This window comes from Uloborus diversus, chromosome 9 (assembly GCF_026930045.1).
Source record: "Uloborus diversus isolate 005 chromosome 9, Udiv.v.3.1, whole genome shotgun sequence".
NCBI lineage: Eukaryota > Metazoa > Arthropoda > Arachnida > Araneae > Uloboridae > Uloborus > Uloborus diversus.
The window spans coordinates 63,685,243-63,711,778 of NC_072739.1; the positions used below are offsets into that span (position 1 = coordinate 63,685,243).

The 26,536-nt window shown below is 32.5% G+C and overlaps 2 protein-coding genes across 3 annotated transcripts in view; both read right to left on the minus strand.

Annotated features, from left to right (window-relative positions):
- The window catches only part of LOC129229967 (RNA-binding protein Pasilla-like), an 83,624-nt gene that overhangs the window by 11,929 nt on the left and 45,159 nt on the right, over positions 1-26,536 (minus strand). The window lies entirely within an intron of this gene.
- Positions 65-26,536, minus strand: part of LOC129229966 (transmembrane and coiled-coil domains protein 2-like) — a 39,906-nt gene continuing 13,434 nt past the window's right edge. The window contains exons 7-12 of the mRNA XM_054864348.1: positions 23,979-24,048; positions 19,869-20,100; positions 18,865-18,930; positions 17,974-18,129; positions 11,306-11,490; positions 65-2,521 (exon numbers count right to left, since the gene is read on the minus strand). Coding sequence (XP_054720323.1) covers positions 2,407-2,521; positions 11,306-11,490; positions 17,974-18,129; positions 18,865-18,930; positions 19,869-20,100; positions 23,979-24,048 — 824 coding nt within the window. The 3' untranslated portion in view covers positions 65-2,406. The remainder of the gene's footprint in view (positions 2,522-11,305; positions 11,491-17,973; positions 18,130-18,864; positions 18,931-19,868; positions 20,101-23,978; positions 24,049-26,536) is intronic.

Consider the following 26,536-nt stretch of genomic DNA (forward strand, 5'->3'; position numbering starts at 1 on the left):
TAAAAGAGAAGTAAGAACGGTGGAAAGTAAATGTCACTTTTCTAATTTCATCAAGGTAGAAAGTGAATAAGTCATAAAGCCAAATAAAGTAGCTATATCGGAAAAGTACCATTTTTTAATTCTAAATTTATTTTTTCTTGTCATTTAGAAAAGAGTAAGTATGATGAATAAAATAAACAGATGAAATACAGAAAAACCTTGCTGCAACAATACCCAATTAAACTATTTATCCCTCAATAACATTTTGTAGTCCCCTGAATATACATAGAAAGTAAATCCTCTTCAAATTCAAATATATGCTTTAGTTATAAACTCGTAAATGATGTCCCTGTAAAAAAAATTTGTTATTTCATATCCTTCCATAATAAATTCAGATTAAAACATCAGCATTCAGGGGGGGGGGGGGGATATTTGCTTCTTCTTTTGTCTCTTGCCCCATCTTTAATAACAGGTGAATATCAATTAAGAATGTTCAACTACATTGCTATCCTCCACATTCTAACTGGAGCAACCCTTTTCTATTCATAGCTTTTGCTAGTCTTGATCTTCATCTTGAGGTATGGACTTAAAAACTTTGATGAAAACCTCATTTCTGAGACATAAGAAAAATCCTAGTTTCAAGTATGTATACTAATTAATTCAACAGTGAAAAGATAAATATGTAAACAAGAATTAAGGATTACATTTCAATAAACATATTTTTCAAATTAAAAGCCCATTGTTTCACAATGCAATGATATGCTCTACTGTAGCAATAATTGTATTGGGTATTCTAAATATTGTTGTATCAATGTTTTACTGTATCATCAAAGTAACTTCAAAACTAAACAAGACAAATTGAAAAACAGTCATCAGATGCAGCTTACATGACCTTTTTTTCTCTCAATTTTTTTTATAAAAATGAACAATTTAAGAGTTAAATACCTTTGGGTAAAAAGTAAAAGAAAATAAAACTGTGAACAGGCACAAATTTGTAAGAAACTGCAGAAGCATGTTTTGTTGTTACATCTGACGAAAACAAGAAGGAAGAATGTGCAGTTAAAAAAGTAAAAATGGTGTATTGACTGAATAACCAATGAGAAAATAACAAACCATTAAAAAAGCAATAGGAATGAAAAGCAAGGATTTTTTTTTTTTCTTTCATCATCTTTTTTTTTTTTTTTTTGTATGATTTATATGGAACATGTTCTGTTTTGGGGCATTGCAGTTAATTTTTTTCTTTTTTTTCCCGTATTTGTCTTCACTTTTCTTTTTTGAATGTTTATGTATTGTTAATTTCTGGAAGGTACTTCTTTCATTTGCTTTTTCCTTCTTTCCTCTGCAGTTCACAGTTGTTGAAATTGTTCTATTTTATAACTTTAGCTTTGACTTACTCTTTCTGTTAATCTAATTTTTTCCTGCATATGTTTTGTACCTGTGAGAAAGTCTTCAAACTTGATTATGGTTCATTACATTTTCATTGGTTGTTTGATTAATCTCTAATTTTTACTTTTCAAACTGCACATTGTTGTCTTGTTGCTGTCATAAGCTCATTTCTTGAGCATTGAAAAAGGGCTTCCTTGTGAAGCACATGTCTGCAGTTTTCTACAAATTTGCACCTATTAACATTGCTTAATTTTCTTTTAAAGAATGCTGTATTCCATTAAATAGTGTACTGTAAAATTTTTTTTGCAAATGACTATTGTTAAATATGTGATTGAGATAATTTATTCCAGTTAAGTTTTCTTCCAAACAATATATAACATACCAGCCAATCAAGTTTTAATGGAAATCTACAGCAATTTTTTTGAAAGTTAAACATTCTTTTTTCAACACAGTACAATTTTGGTTTTAACCTTCCCCACATTGACAATTCTCACAAAACTTAAGTACAGAGGTTGGCAATTACCAAAACTTATCAGATGAAATTGGTAAAAAAAATCTAAAAGATGATGTAAGTTTTACAAAACAAATAGATGAAGAATTAAATATTTAAACAAAAAAAAAGCCATATTATATAGTTTGGAAAAATTGAAAAAAAAAAAAAACCTAAAACTAACCATAAACAATATCACAATCCCCAAAAACAAAGGCCAATACAATTTTCAAAAATATAAAGGCATTTGTTTTGAAAATAACAAAAAATTAAAGATCAAAGACAACATTACATATCCTTAATAATGTTCATTTCATTTAAAGAATACTTCATAAAACTTTTAGGAATTGGAATACACAAGGATGGCAAATTTTTTTATATCACAGCATTACAGTATACTTCCAACCAGATCATAAATGGCCCATTATTGGACGATTATCACAACAATTTCACAGGCAAAAAAATGTTTACAATGATTGGATGTGAATATTTGATTGGTAATACTCATCGATATGTGTTTTCTGTTCAAGAAAAATGTCAAAATGGATGGCTCAGCTTTGAACGTGTTGCCCAACAATATGTCTGCTCCACTCCATTAGTTCGGGCCACTGCCGACATATCATAACCATGGACATGATGAAACCAGCAGTGGTAAGAATACGCAACCTAAAATAAAATGCATGCACGTTTTCAAAAGAAATTATGTTAAGCAAAACCACTTTGAAAGAGAAGAAAAAGTAGTTAAAAATAATAAAACTGGCCTTATTAATTTGAACCCATACATTTTCGCAATGAAGGATTCTTTGTTTTATCACAACCTATGAGTCATTCCAGGGTCAATCCACACTCGTGATGGTAGGGTTCTGATCATGCAGAATTTTTGACTAAAGGCCATGAAAGTAAACTGTACGTTATAAAACAGTAACTACACTACAAAGAATAGGAAGCGTATAGAAGATTATGACTAAGCAGTTTTGATTTATTATTTATCTGATAAGAAACAATAATGCAGTTCCCAATATCAAGTAGCATTAGCTGACCCGTGTGAAGCATTTAAGCTCTAAAATTACAGTCCCACTGTAAAAATATCTGTAAAAACACAATTTGTAAAAATTAACATATTTGCCAGGTGAAAAATTACTGAACTCAATAACTCACAAACTAGTAATTGAGACAATGACAGAAAAATGCACAATCTTTCCATTTGCTTAATGGGTGTATGAAGTTTCACGTACGCAGACCTCCTGAACAGGGACTCGATCCCTGGTCTATTCAGTTGCAAGCAAGCTGAATGCTCTACAAACTGCGCCATCTGGCTCGCCCTTTAAGCGTTTAAAATGGTACTTTACGTTTAAAGTTTGATGCCGTATTAAGGAAGTAATGGTGCTTCCATGAATAAACACCTTTGAGAAATACAGTCAATTTGCAATAACTTGAATCTAAAGGGACCGACGGAAAACTTCCGACTTATCAGAAGTTCGACACCGCCAGTTTCGGTTTTTGACATTTTAATATTAGAAACCATCAAATAATTAATTAATTAGCACATATACCACAAAATTACAGAACTAAAAAGTTTTTCGCACAATATGTATTTTCTCTGTGAAGAGTTCTGAAGACGAAGTTGTGTCTGGTCTTGAACTTCTCCAGCCGTCCATCACTAATGTGAAAATTTTGTATGTTCAGTAATATAGCAAAATTTGTTGCTTTCTTACGCAGCAAAGACCCACTTAAAGGAATGGCATTGTCTTGATTTTGATACTGCTGGAACCACTTGGATAGAACTGATTCCACTTCAGGAAAGGTGTACATCTTCATTCGTTTCAAATACAGATTCATGGAATTGTACCGCTTTTGAAGAATCTTTCTTTTTAATTGTCGGATTCCTTCCAATATCATAAATAAGATTTACTTTACTTTCTAAATCTAAGGTTTTTAGCTTTGGCTTAGACACCTTAATAGTAAAGACAAATATCTCTCTTTGTCTTGGGAATATATCAGCAAATGAACAAACTCAAGAATGAAGGGAAATGCATCTCATAACATAGCTCAGCCTTTGAATAAAGGTGCAATCAGTTGAGTTGACAACTTAACAGCTTAAAAGTAGATTCGTAGTTCAGCAACATGTCAAGTGTAAACAGTACAGTATAACAAACAAAAGAAAACAAGCTATACTTATTTCCATTTGTGTAACTCCTTTATCACACATTGGCTCAACAGGTGTTCTCCTTGCTTTAAAGGTCTAATGTGCAGGAATTGCAAGTGAAAGTGAATGAATTTTTTCTCATAGTCACTCGTTTCTTTCCTTCTTCTTTTTTTTTCCATTTTTCCGAAATAAATTTCGAGTCATCTTTGAAAAAACTTTGAGTTAAAGGAAGTTAACTTTGAGATATTGAGAATAATTAGCATGGAATTCAAGATAAAGGGATAGGGACTTGATAAAAACTTCGAGTTATAGTAATATTCGAGTTATTGGACTTCAAGTTATTGGAAATTGATTGTAATATATATATAATAATATCCAGAATTTCATTTCAGTTACTCTACCTAAAACTTTTAGAGTGAATTACATAATTTAAATTTTTATATATCATCTTTTGGCTTAGTAAGAGTAACTCTTAATATACTACAGTCAGTGGCGTAGCTAGGGAGGGGCGGAGGGGGTGGTCTGCCCCGGGCGGCACGTTTTGGGGGGCGGCAATTTCACACTTTTGATGCGAAAAAATGTAACTTGTTTTCCCAATAGGTAAATCATGCTTTTGATCTTTTTTTGGAGTCAATAAAAAGATTTTTTTAATTCTAAGGTTGTGGTACGACTATGATAATAAAACTACTCAAATACAAAACATGTGTTGTTCTTATGGACATCTCAGCATTATATTGTTTGGTTTTTCTCTTTCTTCGTCTGAAGCTACAAACTAAGAACAGTGTCACATTTTTCGGGAAGAGCCTTCCTATCCCTTAACGTCACCAAATAGCCTAAAATTGCAGTTTTAGGCCTTGAGTCTCGAAACATTTCTAAAGGATAACGCCCACCGCATCCCTTTACATCTCATCTTATAGACTAATATTGAGTTTTTAAAATTTCAATACCAACAAATTCCTGAAGGCGGTCAAGCCCCGACCCTTCCTTTAACGTGCTTAAAGATAGTCTGATATGGTGTATTAAGGACATCAACTTCTAACTTTAAAATCCCCATTGCATCCAATGTCTCCAAAAATAGCTTAACGTTGGGTTTTTGAAACTTTCAGAAACATTATAAGGCAGTGTCCACAAATGTTGCTCGAGCATTAACATCATCACAGTTGGCTCCAAATTTCGTTTTTAGAAACGCAAAGGGAAGGAACGCAAAGTCTTCTTTTCTCAGCGATTAAAAGTTTAAAATGAGTAACAGTTTCGAAAAAAATTTCGAGTGGGAAACCTTCCTCCGAACTCTCTCTAATCATGTTGTCCGTCAAACAACGGCTAAAGTCGCGTTTTTAGGACGTCATTTTCAAAAAATTTCATAGGGAGACGGGAAAACTATCTGACTTACTAACATTTCTGGAAATAGTTGGAAACTTATGCAAAGATAGCCTACAATTCCGTTTTTGAAACTTCGGCATCGGAAAATTTCTCGAGAGCTCGTGTACGACGCACAGACGGGTATTTGAGACAAAAAGCTGGCCAAAACTCGAAGTTGTCAACTTTGCTGGTTATTGTCAGTCCTGAGTACCAAAACAGGTAAATAAACATGACAGTATGTTAAAAAGCGTTCTTTTTTCACTGAAACTAACGATAAAAATTTACCAGCAGTCGGAATTTAACACTTTCATGATTCGGTTGTCCTAGTTTGGGACCATTAAAGTTTTTCAACAAACAGTCATTGTCTTATTTTTCGCGTTAAAAGTGATATTAGTAGAAGTATTTACTATGGAAAGGCTGGAGTAAGGTTTGTACTCCATTATTCATCAATTTATGCATATATATTTTTATTATTTCTTTTAATGTCTTTCTTCAAGCCTCACAAAGACATATTCCCCTCTTTTTTTTCCTTTTTGTAAGTTTTTAAATATTCTGTTCTTACTCTTATTACATCCAAGTTTTCCAATCATACTGTCTATTTTAACAATCTGCAGCAAAAAATTGCACGAGTTTGCACAGAAAAATAATAAAGCTATAAATAGAACAGACTATTAATTTCATAAATTTGCATTTTTTTCGGTTATTTTTGGGTTTACAAGTTTCAGTCAGGTGCATAAATTGAAAACAACTACAGGATATTATAAATTAGACTATAGGATGACAATTTGATGCTACGGACTTTCAAAGTCAGACCCAGAAATAAAACGGGGTGATAATTTTCAATTTCGATATTTTCTTATAAGAGAAATATATAACTTCAGTTAGTTTCACTTCTATTTGCTTGAACTTTGTATTAAACAGCCTTTGTGCATTGTCTTTTATTATATTTTGTAGTTGCTTTTGAGTCGTACACGTGACTGAAGCCATAGAACCTAAAAGTAATCGAAAAAGCTCAAAATTAGGAAAATAACATTGTGCTTTATTTATAGCTTTATTATTTTTTCGGGTAAATTCGGGCAAACTTTGGCTGCAGACTATCAAAGTAGATATTTTAAAGTAACATAGGGTATAACTTAGAAGTAGTACAAATGAGTACAAAGTGTTTAAAACCAATCATTTACATGAAAATTTCAAAAACATGGATGGCATTTTTGTGAGACTTCGAGAATTGCATTAAAAAAAAATACTAACAGTCTTTAAAAGTAAAAATTGATAAATAATAGACTACAAACCTTCCTCAAGCCAAACCATAATAATTTTTTCTTCTAACATAATTTTAACGCGAAAAATAAGACGGTGAAAGTTTATGGAAAATCTCAGAATATCGTAAACAAAGACAAACGAATCATCAAGTGCTAAGTTCCAACTGCTGGCAAATTTTTATGGATAGTTCCAATGAAAAAAGAACACTTCCACATAATGGCATGTTTATCGACCTGCTTTGAGACTTAAGGTCGATACCAATCGGTAAAGTTGACATTTCGACTTTTGGGCAAATTTTTGGCTCAAATATCCCTCTGTGCGACGTTCCCTTTTCTCTTTGACGTCTTCAAAGATAGACTAAAAATTATTTAAAGTTTGAAAATATTTCGGGATTTAAATACAGTCTTTGTTGGAGTTAGGGGAGTCCCTTACACCACTAGATCAGGGTTCATACCCTTAAGGCAGAAAAAAATTCAAGCACATTTCAAGTACTTTTCAAGGTAAAAAATTTTGTTTTCAAGGCAATATCATAAATTTGTACTAAAAATATTGTATGCAGATTTCATTTACTACAAACACATAGAAATAAGGCAATAATACAAAAAAGTATAGGAAAACAAAATTGCTTTTTCTACAACGAGAGACGTTTTGATGAAAGATCTACTGCGTTGAAAGTTTTTCTGAAAATGTTTGAAAAGTTTGGTCATAAAGAGAAGCAGATACCAAGAGGTTTAATTTTGAGGTTTGCAAAGGTTGCAGCAGTCAGAGGTTTGCATATTTTCTAGAATCAGCAAATTAATACTTAAAAAAAAAAACCTTTCATAAGTGCTTTTAACTTTTATGGGAAGAAACTTAAATACCTAAGCTCAATGGCATTGCCAGAGAGCAGTTTTTGAAGTCACCCCCCCCCCCCCCCGGTTTCAACATTTATTTCCAATATCTATACAGTGGTTTATTACACTATAAGGGCAGTTAGGACAAAAACACTACCCAGAAAGTTATTTCAGTTTGCACTATTAAGTTCTGAAAATATCAGGTTTGCAAATCATTTATAAGTATGCAAATCAATTATTCGTATGTATTTATTAGCTGTTCAGCCAATAAGGCATTTCAACTGTCCTCGAGTAAATTTAAAAATTAGGAAGCAAGAAAAGTTTATGAACGTCCACAGTCCAGTCTCTACACCTCAAAATATACAAAAGCAGCTTAAGCAGTCATAAATTACTCTGAATGCAAACTTGAGCCTATTCAGCTTTCATTGATTAATTTGCAATAGACAATGAATGTGCAAGTTCAGATTTATAGAGCCATATTTCGAAATTGAAAAGATTCACAAGAAGTTGACATATATTATGACAAAAGTAGTTTTATTTTAAGAAAAAATGGGTTATTGTTGAAATTAGAATTTAAATTTAGAAAGGCAATAATATTCAGGTGTAATTGTGATTTGTGAGTTCATAAAAAATTACCTGAAAGTTTCAAAGAGCAAAATGGGGCGAGGGGGGGGGGGGAGAATAATTTTTAAAACTAAGCCCCCTATTACTTGAATATACATATGTACAACAATAACTTTTGCTATGCATACAATTCATAAAATAGTTTATTAAGTCAAAATATTCTGCATAGAAATACCATGCCCAGTGCCTGTTGATAACCAGCAACAGGCACTGGGCCTAGCTAGGCTGGTACTGGTCAATTTATTAGATCCAAATGAAGATGAATGACCCTCCTTAAGCTATCTACCCCTTTGCTGATTAAAGCCTCTTTCAGTAAGCTCCAAGTACCCACAACGTTAATAAAGTAGTAATTTTGAACTTTTGAGGAAAAGGGGAAAATTGGAGATATAGGGAGGTGTAAAAGTATAAAAACGAACACTACACGATTTCAAGTGAATAATCATAACACAACCACCCCTGTTATACACCTTATTTATTTTAGCAGACATAAAAAATAATGTACTTATAAATAAAATTATATAAATCAACTTTATATTTAAAATACAAACTTTAAGTTAATTTGTTAGGTGCTCAACTGCTGAAATTTAAAATTTTTTTTTTAAAAATCTGTTATGACCAAAAATTAGGTAAAGATAATCATTCAAAATTGCAAAAATAAATAAGCAAATAATTAAACAAGACCAAGGTAATAAATTCTTTAACTCTTTAGTTATTAAAATAAAAAATAAAATAAGCTAATCTGATGTAGCAGTCAAAATAACTACTAATTGCCAAAAATATAAAAATATTTACAAATACAAAAGGAATGAAATCTCAAACAAGGGAAGCAAATTTTCGCGAATTAAGTTTAATGTTGTCATGTTTCCCATAAAATAAACTTATATTTTACTGAAATTAAACATAAAATATGCTAATCTACGGTAGCAAATATGAAAATAACATCCGATTAGATAATATATTTAAATATTTGCAAGATGCAAAAAGATTGAAATTTCAAACACGAGAAGCAATTTTTCGCAAAGTCTGAGTTCGTTCAAGCTGGCATGTTTCCCATGAAATAAATTTATTTGTTTTTTATTAAAATTAAACAAAAAATATACTAATCTAAGGTAGCATATGCGAAACTAACATTTGATTAGCCAAAATATTTAAATATTTGCAGGATGCAAAAAGATTGAAATTTCAAACACAAGAGCAATTTTCCGCGAAACCCGAGTAAGTTCAATGTTGTCATGGTTTCCAAATTAATACCTTTGTTAATTAATGAAATTAAACAAAAAATAAACTAATCTAAGGTACCATATGTCAAAATATCTTTCGGTTGTAAAAAACATCAAAATATTTACAAGATGCAAAAGGGTTGAAATCCCAAACACGGAAGCAATTTTTCGCGATGTTGCTTACTGAACACATGTTCAGAAAATTGCATTGGCGAAATACTTTTTTAAAACTTCTAAGCACAATTCGTTGATTTTTGAGAGAATTTAAGCACTAAGAAACTTTTTCAAGGTTTTAAAACTTTTTCAAGGTTTTCAAGCACTTGAAAATGAACTTTTTTTTTTCAAGCACTTTTCAAGGTTTTTCAAGGGCGTACGAACCCTGTAGATATAGCCTACATTTACGTGCTTTTCAGTTCAGTTGAAAAGCTTTCGTGGCAGAGCCCCCGAACTTCCCCCAATAACTTCACGTTTCCAAAGACAGCCTAAAATTGCTTTTTAACTCTTAAATTTCTGAAAAATTCCTTTAGAACTCCTGACCTCCTAACATTTCAACGGAGATAGTATAAAACTGATTTTAATTTTGAAAAAAAAAAAAAAAAAGAAAGAAAAATCTGGAGGGAGCTCCAAGCCTCTTTTCTATGAGCGTTACTAAAAATTGCTTAAAATTCCGTATTTTGACTTAACTTTTGGAATGTTTTGGTGGATCTCTGAATTCCTTTTTTTTCCCTTCTGTAAGAAAAATAAGAAGGATTATTTATTTTTTTCTTTATTAAAATCTTGTTAAAACACTTTTGACTGTTTAATGTATTAACTATTTCCCATCAAAAGGGCGGCAAATTGAGGAACTGCCCCGGGCGGCAGAAAGCGTAGCTACGCCACTGACTACGGTAGACCCTCATTTTAAGCTGGGGTTACGTTCCATGGGAATGCCACATAAATCGAAACCGAGTAAATTGAGACTTAATAGTAGTGTTAAAATAGGGGTTAGGTACCGTAGATAAAAAAACTACTTCATTCTAGTGATGACTAATTGTATAATAAGTTTAATGTGTACTTATACTGATTTTTATGCACAACATGCATAATGAAAACATAAACTAATTTCGTGTTCTGTTTATAAAGAGGAGCTGACAAGGATAGTCTTTTGGCAGTCATTAAGAATTTTTCTCTGTAATTCTTTGCAGAGCATTAACGCATACATGATCACTTGCGTCATTTCCATGGTAGAATCTTCCTTCACTAACAAATCAGAAAGATCATTTCTATTGTCTAGGAATGATCCTCATTGGTTTTGGCCGCCTTTGTCACTCCTAAAAGCTCTTCTTCCAGTGAGCTCTGAACTGTGTGAGTTTAATAACTTTACTTCCAGAAAGAACTTTGGAACCAATGACATAAAATGTCTCTGGTGGCCCAAGCTCGATTATTAGCATGCCAGAATGCAGTTTATTACGTGTAATCTGCAATCTTTAGGAGTTTGGCTTTGAAAGAGGGGAAAATTTTAGCTGTTTGCATTGCTGCATCCGCGCAAAACCGAAACTCATCAGCGTAAAACACAACAAAGGCATCAAATCTTAAACTGTGTATAATCGAAACTGCGTAAAATAAACCCGCATAAAACGAGGGTCTACTGTATTAATGATACAGTCATAAACGTGCAACAAATAATTTAACTAATCAACTGTAAGGACAATGGAAGTTAAAAAAACTTTTTTTACCAGAAAAGGATTTTTTAAAAGTTTATGTTCGCAAATTTTACAAATTTAATGCACTAAAACAAATTATTTGTGAAGAAGGTTTACCTTGAAGCAGAGGATAACAAAACAACTTACAACATTTTTAAAATGTATTCATTAAAAATACAATAAAATATTTTTTAAAGATGAAAATGATCATATAGAATTAATGTTTTGCAGTTAAAAAATTAAAAACGAAAATACAGCATAACCCTGATTTAAGGATTGTAACAACTTACAACTTACAACAACTACCTTTTCAAACAACTTACCTGGTTTGAATAAATGGCATAAGTATGCTAGCCACAGTGGCTACAAGAAGAAGGATAACTTGAAGTACAGTCAATACTACATTAACTAATTTAAGTGCTAGATTTCGAGCATTTGTTCCATCCAAAGAGTCAAGTGATACTAATTGCTGGAAATGTTGATGTTGTTGGTGCTCCATACGAGAAACCTAAAAGAAAACAAGTAATAAATAAATAAAAAAGATTTTAAAGTTAATTCCTACTTAGGTCAAGTTTGTCTTCATGGGTGGAAACCCTATTTATTATGTTTTAAAGCTGGAGATAATGCTAGTCTGAAAGCTTTAATACAAATTTCAATAAAAGCATTGTTCAACAATGACAGTAATCAACAATGAATTTCTAATTGAACGCTTACCTACATTTCAGTATGAAATTAGTTAAAAACAATTACAATTCATATTCTAATTACTTTTGGAACATTGGAACAAATTTTATCTGATGCAGAAAAATTAAGGGTTTCTATAGATATTTTATTATTTTTGCAAGCATTTTTTTGTCCTCAAATTAGAGGATTTGTGCAAAAATGTTGATTAAAATTGGAATAAACCAATAATCAATAGTTAATTAATTTCATTATAGAATATTGCATTGTCATTGAGTCGGGGGTCGCATACCAAATTTCAAAAGTAGGTGAAAATTGAGTTGCAAGATTTGAACAAGATATCTAAATAGACGGAGATTGTGAGTCAATAGTAGGAATTGAAAGAAAAAGGAAGTTGAGTAATATATATATAAAAAAAAATAAAATCTCACTTAAAAAAAAAAACTGATGTAATGTGGGATTCTTATACGATGAGGCTATTAAGGAAAACAAATTTCTTTTCCACATTCATAAGCATACTTGGCTTGGGTAAACGCACATTCCTTAGCAGGGGTGCACACAGGGGGGGATTATGGCGCAAGCTGCGCCATCAAAATTTTTGGGGGGGATTTTATTTTCTTGGGGGAATATGAAATTTTTTAATTGCGGAAAGAAAAAATAACTAAACTCATTCAACAAGATATATATGCATTAATAATACTTTTTCCACGTACTCTTCAGAGACATCGCGAAGGGGGGGGGGGATGTTCACCCCCCTCCCACAGTTTTCAGAAGTGGGGTCACCAATATCATTTTAGAGATGCAAGTAACGTAGAAAATTGAAACTCTTCGTTGTTTTAAAAGAAATAAAATAGTAATTATAAATGAACAATTGAAATAATAGTGACAAAAAGTACGTTTTCTGTAAAATTTGAATAGAAAGCGTAGTCTTAAAATACAATTTAGTAGCATCCATGATATCCTTTTACTAAGAGTATCTAAGTAAGGCCTGCGGAAATGTACGCTTCAAACATTCAAAAAAAAGTATTCAGTACAGTACATTAGGCCACAGAGTGAGTATGTCTGCCTAATTGGAAACTGTGGGATCGGCTTAAATTAAAGTATTGTGCATAGAGTAAAATTAGCATAATGGGAGAGAGGACCGTCTACAAAACTAACATGGTGCACGCCTTGTCTCTCGGCGGCCCTGGTCATAAAAAACTATGCTTCATGGTTCTTCAGTTTAAAAAAAAAAACAAAAATAAATAGGACAGCTGCATTAGGACAGCCCTTAGGGTAGTGGTCGCGAAACATTCCCGTATGTTTTCATTATTATTTTTTTTAATGACAAATATTTTCCTGAAAATCATTGCTAAGTGGAGAAAAATGTATGGGTCATCAAAATAAATTTGAAATAGACACACACAGAGAGAGAAACACTTAAATACAAAAAGAGATTAAAAAAATATTGTAATGAATACTCACACCAAAAGTTCTAAATGTTTGAATGGAAAAATCGTTAGTAAATCAAAACTTGATCAAGAGATGCAGGTGGCATATTTACAATAACATGAAGTGGAATAGAGACCTAAGGTATCACAGAAAATTACTACATACGTTCAAAATGTTAAAAGTCCTTTCTCTAAGGCCGTAAACACTTGTATTGCAAGAAAACAAAAATATTAGGCCGGGAAATTGAAAATTTTACTAAAGAAAATTCAAGTAAATAATCGTGTTTAAGAAATGAAAATTGGAAGAAAATATTGCCACAATATTTTTATCAATAATTAAAATTTACAATGAAGATAGGAGGAACGTAGCCAAACTGAAAGGAAGAGTGGAGAATTCCAAACCTTTCCTTTTACGTCCCCAAAGCTGGCCTGGAAGTGAGATTTTAGAATTTAGGTTTTAAAAAAATCCCTGGAAAACGTTCTCAAACCCCACCCATTTTCCCTTACCCTAAAGTCATTAAAGATGGCCTACACCTGAGTTATTTAGGACAGTAATTTCGAAAAACCATGAGAGTGCTCCCAACGTAACCTCCGAGAAACGCCCTCTCAATTAATCATTCATCATCATTCAAGGTCGAATAAATTTCGTCGTTTGGACTTTAATTTAAAAAAACTCCCTGAGGTGTCCCGAAACTGTTGTCCTCCAAATATTACCGTAGATCCTCGAAAATTTCATTTTTAAGGTTTCAATTCAGAAAAATTTTCGGAGGAGACCAAACCTTCTATTCCTCTTACAGTTTTGAAAATCGTCTACGACTGCGTTAATTAAATTTTAATTTTGAAAATTTGCAAGGGGAGGACTCCGAATATCTCCACCCGTTAACATTACCAAAACTCTTCTGAAACTGCGGTTTCTATAGATCGTATTTTTTCCCGAGAGAATGCCTCCCCCCCTCTCGCCAACATCATCGAAAAATGTCTTAAACCTCGGTTTTAGTGCTTCAATTACGGAACGTTTCTGGTCGCGAGCCCCTTCAAAACTCCCCCCCCCCCCGCTACTTTTCATCGAAAGTTGGCTTAATGTTCGTTTTTGAAGCTTAATTTCAAGTAACTGGTAGTGCACAACATTTTTACACATTAAAAAAAAAAGAAAAAACTCTACAATCACGTTTTTGAGCCTTCAAAATTTCGGGGGAGGGACGCCTTTACCTTTAATATTACCATACATCGTCTAAAACTGCATTTTTCGAACTACAATTTTCAAATTTTTCCCGAGGGAGAGCCTACGAACCCCCCTTTACGTGTGTGTCACAATCAGAAATAATTCACAATTAGGAATGCGTGCTTGAAGTTTGCATTTGGAAAAATTATAGAACGATGCCCCAGAGTCTCTTTCTCCCTTAACATCACCATAGATCATCTAAAACTGTTTTTTTTTAGATTTCAATCTCAGAAAATCCGGGGGAGAGCCCCCGAACCCCCTCCTCTGAACATAATTAAATATAACGTATGATTGTGTTGGGAACTTAAATTTGGGAAAATTATCAGAAGAAGCTATCCTGGACATCCTCTCTCCTTCTTCCCAAACTTAAAATGTAGTCTGAGCCTGCGTTTTTGTATCTTCCATTTCGAAATAATGCAAGAAGGTAGCCCTCCGACACCCCCTAAATCTGATTGAATGTTATCCTTGCGATTAAATTTATATTGCTAGTACTAAGGTCTAGTGATATGACTATCCCTGCTAAACCAGAAGCCATATTTTCTCTCTCTCTGCATATTGGAACATGCGTTTGAAACAATTAAGGAGCCACCAAAAGCTTACAAACCCCCTCCCCCCAGTTTCGTGACCTGGCTACGCCCTGGTACTCTTTCCAAAATTTAATGACCGTGTCTCTTTTTTATTGAAGGGAACGTCCCAGACACAATGGAGTTAGTGTCCGTTTTAAAACTGGATCAGACGATTTGATTTCTTTTAAATTTTTTATAAATTTTCTCGAAGTAGCACAATTCTGCATGATGAATACGTGTGACAGTGATGAGAGGGAGAGAGGTCAAAAATGTTTTATTCTTTGTAATAATTCTGTCCAGTGTGCTCTAGTGGTCTTTCTTTGAAGTTTACGAATAACGTATTTTTTTCCCTCCAATCGACAATTAATGTATTTTCTTCATTAACTAGCTTAAGCTTATGAATAATTATTCATTTCACTTCACTCCCATTTTCTCTACCATTTTTAAACTGATTGTTTTAATTTATCATTAGATGATTTTTATTAAAACTTTCAGTGATGTTGGTTTTCGCTGATAGAAGTGGAACAGTCTGTTCTTAAGGTGTTTATATTATTTTTCGTAAACTTCATTTACTTTCTTCCATCTCTGATATGTATAGAAGGATATTTGATTCGTTAAAATTCTCGAGTTCTGATTTTTGATGTGCGCTGAATAGCTGAATCCATTTTTGAGAATTTCCGAAAAATATCTGTCACGGTGTGTGCGATCCATCCTTTTTGGCTATGCGACTTCAATTTTGGAAAATTTTCAGGAGAGTGAACCCACTGTAAGGCCAGAATAACACCCTCATTATCATCAAGAGTCATCTAAAACTGCGTTTCTAGTACTGCAATTTTGAAAAATTTATAAGAGAAATCCTTCCTCATTTCCCCCCTTTCCTTAACACGATCAAAGACAAGCCTGGAATTGCGTTTTTGGAGTATCAATTTCAAAAAATTGCCGGGGGAATGGCATCGAAATTAACTTTCCACTAACATTATCAAGATCGATCAAAACTGCATTTTTAAAGCTACAAGTTCGAAAATTTAAGTGGAGCGCCCCTCTTCCTCCCCCTGCCCCACTCTCGTCAACATTATTGAAAAATCGTCTTAAATTTGGTTTTCAGGGCTTCAATGTCGAGAAAAATTCCGGATGAGCTTCCGAAAACTCTTTTCCTTCACGTCACAAGGGTCGGCTACAATTGCGATTTTAGAACTTCAATTTCAGAAAATTGCTTGTCCCCCAACCATAGATAAGCGTTTTTAAAACTTTAATTTTAAATATTTTACTGGGGCGAGCCCTAGGATCACTTCTTTCTCTAACGTTACCACAGATAGTCTAAAACTGCGTTTTTAGAACTACAATTTTGAAAATAAAGTAGAGCCCTCCTTAACACAATGGTAGACTAACCACAATTGTGCTTTTAAAGCTTCAATATTGAAAAAATACCGGGAAGGGGCCACCAAACTTTTTATACCCCCAAAATCACCAGAGATTATCTAAAACTGGTTTTAAAACTACAATTTAAAAAATTTTACGGGGGAGAAACCCCCGGACCCCCTATTTAAGTGACAATAAATTTCTGTTTCAAGTTTCATATTGTATACATCTCGTGATGCTTCCATACCAAGCCAGAAAGTTGAATTCAATCTATCCGTAAGTATCCATACGCTTCAAAAAAAAAAAAAAAAAGCAAATAAGGTGTAGCAAAAAACAGGGGTTTCCCAAAAGTAGTTTACTCAAGATCCATATTGTAAAATTCGAGAAAGCAAGGTGGGTTAACAATCCAACAATATTTCTGTTCAAATGGTATTTGTTAGCGCTATTCCCCCCCCACCCCCCGAGTAAATTTGACTGGAAATTAGACACTAAAAACTTATGTTTCACACGATTCGAAAGCAAGAAAATTTTTGGGGGGGAATTTGCACCATTGAGCTTGGGGGGGATGGGCACCCCTGTTCCTTAGCCTTGCCCTTCTATTCTGAAGGTCATGCATAAGAAAAATAAAAGATTTCCTTGACATTTCTTTGACTATTTACAGAATAACATGAATACAACAAACTTAAATTAATATTTTTCTTCCACTGAATTCCAATTTGAAATCTTCAAACCAGACTTCGTCCTACCACTTAAATTTTTTGGAAAATTACTTTCACATAACAACAAAATTTATGGAGATATTTAATACATAAATAAAAAATAGCAAAATATAAATAAAGAGCGAAGGATTTATAGTTTTAAGACAACAATAATTACAAATAGAGTAGAAACTTGATTAACCAAGGTTTACGTTAACCGAGCTGATAATAAGGTCTTTTTTTAAAAAAAATGTAAATTTAATAAAATGATGAATTTTTAATTTGGAAATAAAAATATTGGATTAAATAATGGAAATTAAAAAAAAAAAAATCTCCAGATAATATTTTCTTTTATGGTTTTCCTTTCATGAATTTTTCTTTCATGAAAATGCATCTTTTAATATTTAACGTGGCAGTGTAAAAAAAAAAATTCAACCGACTGTTTATAATTTACTGCAAGTTACAGTGTAACTGCGATTTAAGAATACCCGATTTAACAATTTCCTCAATTTAATGTTACATTTCACTGGTCCAAATTTAACTGCATTGAATGTCCCCCTCGATTTAATGATAACTTTTCCCAATCCCTTGACAATCCTTAAATCAGGGTTATGCTGTATTTTCTTTTTTAATTTTTTAACTGCAAAACATTAATTCTATATGATCATTTTCATCTTTAAAAAAATATTTTATTGTATTTTTAATGAATACATTTTAAAAATTTGCGATCCTGACATGTTTTTATACTAAGTTTTTATCAACCCAGATTTCCGACATCTGAGGCCCTAGCGGTCCCAATTAGCCTGGATAATCGAAGTTCTACTGTATTTAATATTAAAAATTTTCAAACCTATTAAACTTTATTTATTAATTTTTTAAGAAAAAATGATTATAATATTGTAATAAGCAACTATTCAAAACTTTTTAAATTACACTCCCCTCCTACCTTTTCCCATTCAAAAGTACTAAACTGTAGAATTAACTGTCGCTATAATATGCAAAATATATAAAGAAAGCAAAAAAAAATTTTTTTACTCTTGTTTGGCAGCTGTCTAAAACTTCATGGACGTCTCTTAACCGTTCCTCACTTTGATACTGAACTTTCTCCTCCATATCTGCTAAGCCTTGTTTTAAATTCTCAATTTCATTTTGGTGAAGCTCAATAAGATCATTCATTTGCTCTTCTAATCTCTGCAACAAAATAAGGTTATTTTGGAATAATTGGCACATATTAAGCATTTGAACATAAAATATATAAAAGCTTTAAACAATTCAAAACTAAAAGAACTTTAGGATAGCATTTACATTACAAAGACATTTGGTACATTTATTTCCCCACACGTTGATTGAAAAAAAAAAAAAAAGCAACCAAATCCTGCTTAAGGTGCTTAAAAATAGTTTCTTTTTCATTGCACCCTTAGCACCTCCCACCGAACAAAAAATTATCACATTCTAAGAAGGAGAGATAACATTAATGACTTAATAAAAAATGCACTTAGTAGAAATTTCAATATCTTCTGCAAGGAATTTTTTTCAGAAAATCAACCCAGTAAATGACAGTTCTGACTTAACTCCACAGTTACATAAATATATTATCAATATTTTAAGAACAGAACATTAATATTAAAAAAAATATATATGAAGTTCATCAAAAAAAAAAAAAAAAAGCAGAAGCTTCTTCACACCAGAGTCAAAGAGAAATTTTAAAATACAAAAAAATTGATGAAGATGGGGGGGGGGGGAATCTAAAATGCTAACAGTTACAATTCAAGTATAAAGTAAATACATAAAAGATCAGAATGGGTTTGAAAAGTATAATTGAAAATAAGAAATGTTTTTTCCACATAGTGTAACATTTAACTGCAATAAACTAGAAGGTAGAATTTTGAAAACATGAAAATGATTAAATGTAAAAATGTAGCTTACCTCATAACGATACCTCTCTTCCAACAAAGATTGATTAAAAAAAGTATATTCTTGCTGGACTTGTCCCTAAAATAGTTAATGCAACTTTTATCAATAAATAATCCTTCAAATATAAGGATAAACTTGATATCAGTGAACAGTAACTGAGTCGTTAAGAGAAAAATGGTGTAAATGAAATAAAATAAGATTTTGAGCAATTGAATGAACATTACAGCTGTTCTGTTTTACAATGACTGTCTATGAACAACCGATTGAACATAGACTTACACCACTTTCACATGAAGTAGAATGAGGTTAAAACTAATTTCTGATGCTGCAAACACAAATTATAAATGAAAATCATTTGAATTTTGATTTCAAATTACATTTTTATCAATCACGAATTGTGATAGAACCCTACTCGTTGGGTTTCTTGTTTCTACGAATGTTATGGAAATGGGCAAGAAATTAGCACCAATCATATTATAACTGGTGATTTTCTATAATAAGTCATACAAGGCATATCCATAAAAAAAGAAATGGTGATTAGGGTACGGCAATAAATATAAAGATTTCATGGCTGATATCTACCAGTACACTTATCATAAAGATTATTTACAGCGTATAAAGTTATGTATTTTTATTTTTATCAAACTTGGGAATTAGTAATCTAGAAATTTTGTATTTAGATAAAGTTTCTCTCTTTAAGTTCATATATATAGTTTTTTTCCTAAAAAAACCTAATTTTACCAAAAAAGTCTTTGATTAATGAAAAATGCTTCAGCTAGGACCTGAAAAAAAAAAAAAAAAAGTGGATAAAATCAAACCGCAGACGTAAAGCAGCAAAGTATTGCTCTCTAAATAAATATTAAAAAACAACCGACACCATGGAAATTTGAAAAATCAGAGCAACATCAACTTAGGTCAAGTGAGGACAAAAAGCAATTCTTAATTGCTCAAAAAAAATTGACATACACTTATTTTGTTCTCAATGCTCAGCTTGTATTAATGATGCCCTAACTTACTTTTAAGGCATCGACTTCTTCTACTAAATGATGATACTCTTCTCGACGTTCACGCAATTCTTGCAAAATTGGCTCAAAATCAGCAACAAGGGGAGTAACGGTAGGAGTGGAGGAATGCTCAGGAGGTGACCGATGAAGCAGCTGACGCCTTGGACTGGCAAGGTTTGCAGTAGCCATATTACCAGATCCGGATGTTAAACTTGAACTTTCATCATCAGAAGGGTACTTAGCTCTTAATAAACAAAAGCGTAATAAAAATAAATAAAATAGTTTGTCCAGTGCTGCAGAAAATATTATTAGGTAGCTTCAATCACTGAGTGAATGATTTATGCATTAATTTGTGGGTAACATCACAGCAAGTCCAAAAAAAGAAAGCAATAAAAATTAACACAAAAGTATAGCAAACACATTAACCCTTAAGTAGTCATTTATTGATCTTTTCTCCGCCCGTTATTATATATTTTGCTCCATCCCACCATCCCTTATATTGATGGGGCCCATCTGTGTAGCTGACCTTTAGTAATCCCCAACCCTCACACAGAATTCTAAAAATTTCTTTCATTAAAGGTTGCTTTCAAGGTTGCATGGTTTTGGAAATGTACAGTTTTGGTCAAAATTGTAAGGACAAAAGAAAAATCCTCAGATCTTGGCTGCATTTGGTCAGAAAGTTATGCAAGTTTTATGACTAGAAACTAATGGTAAAAGACACTTTTTTTAGTACTTTTATTTGAAATACATAGAAATATTGTATTCATACAATGAATTTTGAATTTATACATCCCCGTTATTTGGACAAAATTATAAGGACAATTAGATTTGTGTGTTCTAAAAAGCAACATTTGCTTGTTTTTTGTTCTGCACGCTATACTACATAACAATATAAATGCTCAGTAAAAGATTGAGAACGTCCCATTCTATTTTTAGCCATGCCGTTAGGTACTAAACTTAATGAATTTGATGAAACGAAAGTGGTTGCTTGAAAAACTTCACGAATTACTATACGTCAAATAGCAACAAATCTGAATAGATAAAGATTGGGCCCTTAGAGCTTTTCAGAAATCCCGGCAAATAAGGACCACAAAGACGAACAGGTAGGAAATCTTCTGTTCCTGTATGTGTCAACCCATGATAATAAGACGAGCTTACTCGAAAAAACAATCATCAAGATATATTAGATAGGAGTTCAAGTTACAATGCAGTTCTTGAACTGTTCAACATGTTTTACAAAAAAAGAAAAAGTTTAATGATGTGAAACTAATGTCACGACCAACTCTAAAAAAATTCATAAGAGATCAAGGGTTGAGTTTTGCCAAAAATGCGTTGTTATGGATAAAAAGTGGGACAGTGTAATCTTTTCTGATGCAAAAAAGTTTAATTAGGATGAACTAGATGGTTTTTGCTACTTCTGGTACAATCTCTGTGAAGGAATAAAATTTTTCAATGGATACAATTGGAGGGGGCTTAATAATGTTCTGTGGAAGTTTCGCTACGAACGGAAAGTATACCAATGCTTTTATGTGCATGACAGAATCAAGGGCGCCCATATGCAAAATTTTAAGGGGGGGGGGGGGCTCAGATATTTTCCCCATGGTTTAGCAGGATATTTTCCCCATAGAAACCGATTTCAGTACAGATTAGAGTTATTAAAATTTGATGTTTTTAATTACTTATTGATTAGTTGCTGAAGAAAAAATGTCTTTACATTTTTGCAAAGAAAAAGTACTAAAAGCAAGAAATTGCAAATTCAAGAAGGGGGGGGGGTGCTTGAGCCCCCGCTTACCCCCCCCCCCCCATAAGGGCGCCCTTGGACAGAAAGAATTCTGAGAGTGATGTTAACATACTGAGCTGTATTTTTTTAAACCAAAACACTGTTAATTACTTTTTTTAACAATTTGTTCCAGCAGGATAATGCCTAATTGCATGTTTCTTAAACCTCAAAATAATTGTTTAATGCTTATTCTGTGAAATTGCTGTACTGGCCCAACAAAAGGCTCGATCTAAGTTTAATGGCGTCTTTGTGAGGCATTCTGGCACCTGAAGTATAAAAAAATGGCATTCAATGTCGAAACAAGCAAGAACTTATTTTCTCCATGGAAAAAGCCAGGATAAAATTTTTTAAGAACGTTCTTTACCTTCCAAGACATCAAGACTGATAATAGTGATTGAAAAAAAGGGGGAATTATTGAGTGACATTTTTTTTATTAATCAGGGCAAAATATTTATATTTTAAATTTTCAAATATTCTGCTTCCCACAATGAGTTCTAGCATGTAAAGGCATAAAAAGGCTTTGTGCATAAAGTTCACTGAATTGTTTCAGAAATAACTTTTTTTCTTTGCAATTTTCTGCTGTCCTTATAATTCTGACCACCACGGTATGTCGGTTATTTAGACCGATAGCACGACAACCTAGTCTGGTCCTCAACAGTAACTTTCTTTCAGCGTATGCTGTAAATATTGTTCTTCATTACATACTTGTGTAGTCAATGTTATCTATTCTACTAGCTGAAGCAAAACCTAAAAGAAATTATTCAAAATTTGTTTTTGTCTCATATATCGCTATGGCGGGGAAAAGACCGAAACGTGAGCACTAATGTAATATAAAGAGGCTACATCTGGGTTAAAATCCAATGAGACAGAAATGAAAAATTCCAAGCTCATTACTGAGTTTATAATATGATCAGGCATTATAGGTTTTAAAAAATTATTTGTAGTAACTTCCACTTTGTGGCTAACAGATAATTAGAGACTGAATAATACAAACAAAAATCTCTGAATCTTGAATGCAAGTACACTTCTCAAAAACACAAAAAAAGGCATAAAAAATACATGTGTTCTTGTATTTATAACTACTATTTAAAAACAACTTTTGTACTGAGAGGAAAAGTTCTTTTTTGTAATATTCTAATTTACTATTATTGTTCATTGCAGCAATATCTGTCACCATGCTTTCAGTTTTTGTGCAGAAATCTGGATCACCAGTAATACTGCTTTATTTTACATTTATTGAAGATCCCGGTAGCAGAAACAGTGCAATGCTGCAATGTACGTTACAGTCTTTTGAGAACATCTGCACACAATTTCTTAGTTAGGGGCAAAAAACACACAAAACTTTTGAAAAGAAAAAAAATTTTAATTTTAGCAAGCAAAGAATTACCATATTTTCTCCACAGGTAGCATGTACTTGTATTTTTAAATTTTAGCATCTTATTTTTAAGAATTTCGTGCTGCTCATTTAGTTTCACGATTAATCTAATCTTGGTTTAGCTTGCAGACTGATTTTGGACTTTTCAATTTGCGTCACAGACTGCTGGAAGAAATTCTACAGCAGGCTGAAGGTGTAACACAACAATTGAAACAACTTGCATTAAGTGTAACTTCTACCAAAAAATTCAGACACTCACATGACTGTTTCTTTTTCTAAGGAGATTTTGAAAATGTCATGAATTATGACTCAGAATTTTTTAAAGACTTCTTTGATTTCGAGTTTGTTACATAGCTGACACAATGGATTTCAGCTGCTTTATAGTTTTGTTACATAAATCAATCTATCAACAGAACAATCAATTATTACTGTCTCAGCAGAACAAATCAATTACTACTACTTTGGCCGCCGCTTATATGAATCACGTTTGTTCAAAACAGTTTTGAATCCATAAAGCGGTTGATTCAATAAAGCAGCTAATTCAATAAAGCTGGATTTTATTCTGTTTTTAACAATTTGATTGATTAAAGCAGTTGATTCAATTAACCACTGATTCAATTAACCGGCGTTCACTGTACGTTATTATTATTATTTAATTGAAGTGATTACTATTTTTATTTAATAGTAAAATAAGTTGATATTGAGAAATATTAAAATTAAAATACAAAAATTAATTTCTAATCAATTAAACAAAAACATAAGCCTCCAAAATATTTTTAATTTTTGAACGAGAATGTTGAAGGAAAATATAGTTTTAAAATTCCTTGTTAAAGAATTAGTAGTTACTATGCTAACAAAAGAGAATACCTCATAATGAATATTTTGACCAATTTTATAAATAAAAGTCATTTAGCTATCATTTAATGATTCAAGTAAACTTAGAGCAATAAAAATCACAGTTAAATACCCGCAATGTGTAAAAGTTGCACTTCCATGGATGTTCCTTTGCTGTGCATCAGATGATTCTTGAGGAAGTTCTAAAATAAAAATTAAAAAAAAAGTAAAATTATTCTTACTCTTAAGTAAAATTATAAGCACAATAATTATGATTTATAAACTCTAATTACTATCTATCTATCAACCTAATCTAATCTATTTGGTATCAAAAAAAAATATGTGTACTTTCAACTTTCTCAAACAAAAGACAAAATATAACGTGAATATCTCTACAGGATTCAAGTTTAATGGAATATTTCAATAAATTATCAGAAAGTTGGATTAAAATATTAGGATTTTTTAGACTAAAACTAAATACAATCCTTAAGCTGAACATAATAGGAGAAGCTGCTGTACCCACGGACGTTGGTCGGGAAATTCCGGGTATCGTCGAGCGAGATCCTAATTGGGGTTCAACGTGTGTGTCACAGCCCTCTTCAATACCCCAGAAAGTTTCAATCCCATCAAACGAACATTTAAGATTCTATCACATTTTTTCAGTTTTAGTAGTTAAAAAAACATGAGCAATTTCTTTTTATTTCGTCCGTCGTGGATTGTATTATTCATTTTCGTTGTAGGTATCATGATTCCCTATATTTTGAAGGCTTTGTTTCTGATTTTTAACGTTGTAAAACTGGGGTCCTGTTGATGTGACTGGCTTGTAAAACCAAAATGGCATACCTTTGTACCCAAGGTCACATAACCATATGTACCCACGGACGGCAATTTTAGTCTCCTTGGGCCGCACATGAGTCTTCTTACAATGTGAAGTATCTCAAAACAGTGCCTTGTCATCAACGCCCGAAATTTGCTTTCAACAATGATGATGGATTTGAAGTTGGGCTTGAAAATATAGTGTTGAAGTAACCCCCACCTGTTGTAGAATCTACAGACCGTCAATCCCACCTGTTTTCATTTGAAGTCGACTTTTATAGATTTCTGTTGGTTTAACCTAAACTGAGTTTTTTTTGTAATGGGTTAATTTTGGTTAGAGGTTTCAATTTGCATATAAATTGAGGTTATTATGTAGGTACATAGAGAGCCATAATACCATGAATCTAGTTTTTTTTTGTTTAAAAACATATTAATTATTCATAACATCATTAACACTCTTAAGAGTAATAACTTTTTTAAAGATTTCACTGATGTTAAAAATTAAGGAAAATAAAAAAAAAAAAAGGAAAAAACCTTTGATTAATTTTCAAAGTTTAATTTCTGTTGGATATTTTATTTAATGTTATTTTCAATGGATGTTTGAAGTATTTCAATATAAAATGGCTTAAGAAAATGTATTGAGTATAATTGAGTTCCTCAGCATTGCAAGTAACAAAGCCAACAGAATGCTTGTGTTTATCAACAGATCTATTTCAAACAAAGTGAAGAAGGTTCTTCTGCCATTATATAGGAGTTTAGTAAGATCTCATTTGGAGTATTATGCTGTTCAGTTTTGGTTTCCTTATCTCAGGAAAGATATTTCTGTGTTTGAAAGGGTTCAAAGGGTTACTAGACTAGTAAGAGAACTTTCAGGTTTAGACTATAATACTAGACTTAATAGGCTTTATATGTATAGCCTGGAACAAAGAAGGGCCAGAGGGGACATGATTCAGTTGTTTAAATTTATCAAAATGAAAGATGTTAATGGGTTAAATTTTCTCATGGAAAGCAAGACAAGGGGACATTGTGGTTTAAGCTATTCAAAATTCAGGCTGACCTGGAAATGAGGAAAAATTTAGTAGGGTTTTGGGCACTAGGAACAGCTTACCAGAAGAGGTGGTAATGAGCAAGGGGGTGGATAGCTTAAGAGGGCCACTGATCTCCAATGGGGACTTATAAACTGACTAGGACCAGCCTAGCTGGGCCCAGAGCTTGTTGCTGGTTGTCACATTTGTATTTGTATAAATTTTGGGAGGGGACAATTTTCATTTTATTGAATGAATGAAACTACAAGTTTTTCCACGTGATAAAATAGGAGAACATACACCTACTTAAGCCATTAGACATCATCACACAAAAAAAAGTAATATTACAATTCTGTCTCTAAATTTGCTAAACTGCAGGGCAAAAATTATTGAACAAAGACATTTTTGAGGAGGTCAAGGGTCATGGTGACCACCCACGACTTCCCATTGGCAGGGATGCCCATCTTGGGCACTATATCATGGTGCAGACAACGCTGTTGAAACTGGGGGCAAGGCGGTTAAGGGTACTTTTTTTATTGGTGGGATCTCTTGCTCTTAAGGGTTCTTTGGTACTTATGGGGGAGGGGGAGTGGTGCACCGTTGTTCTTGAGGAGAATGGGCATCTGTGCTATTGGGGCACCTCTAAGTTCATTATTCAAGTTTCTCCTTAGCATCGTTTATTAGTCAATAGTCAGTATTCAAATATAAATAGCATCAATGATATTTGCATCGGTATAAAATGATCTGTTTAACAATGATAATTCCATTCTAGAACATATATTGCTCAAAACATTTGCACAAATCAGACATTTTAACACATGTATTTGCAGTTTATTTCCAGAATTTAAGT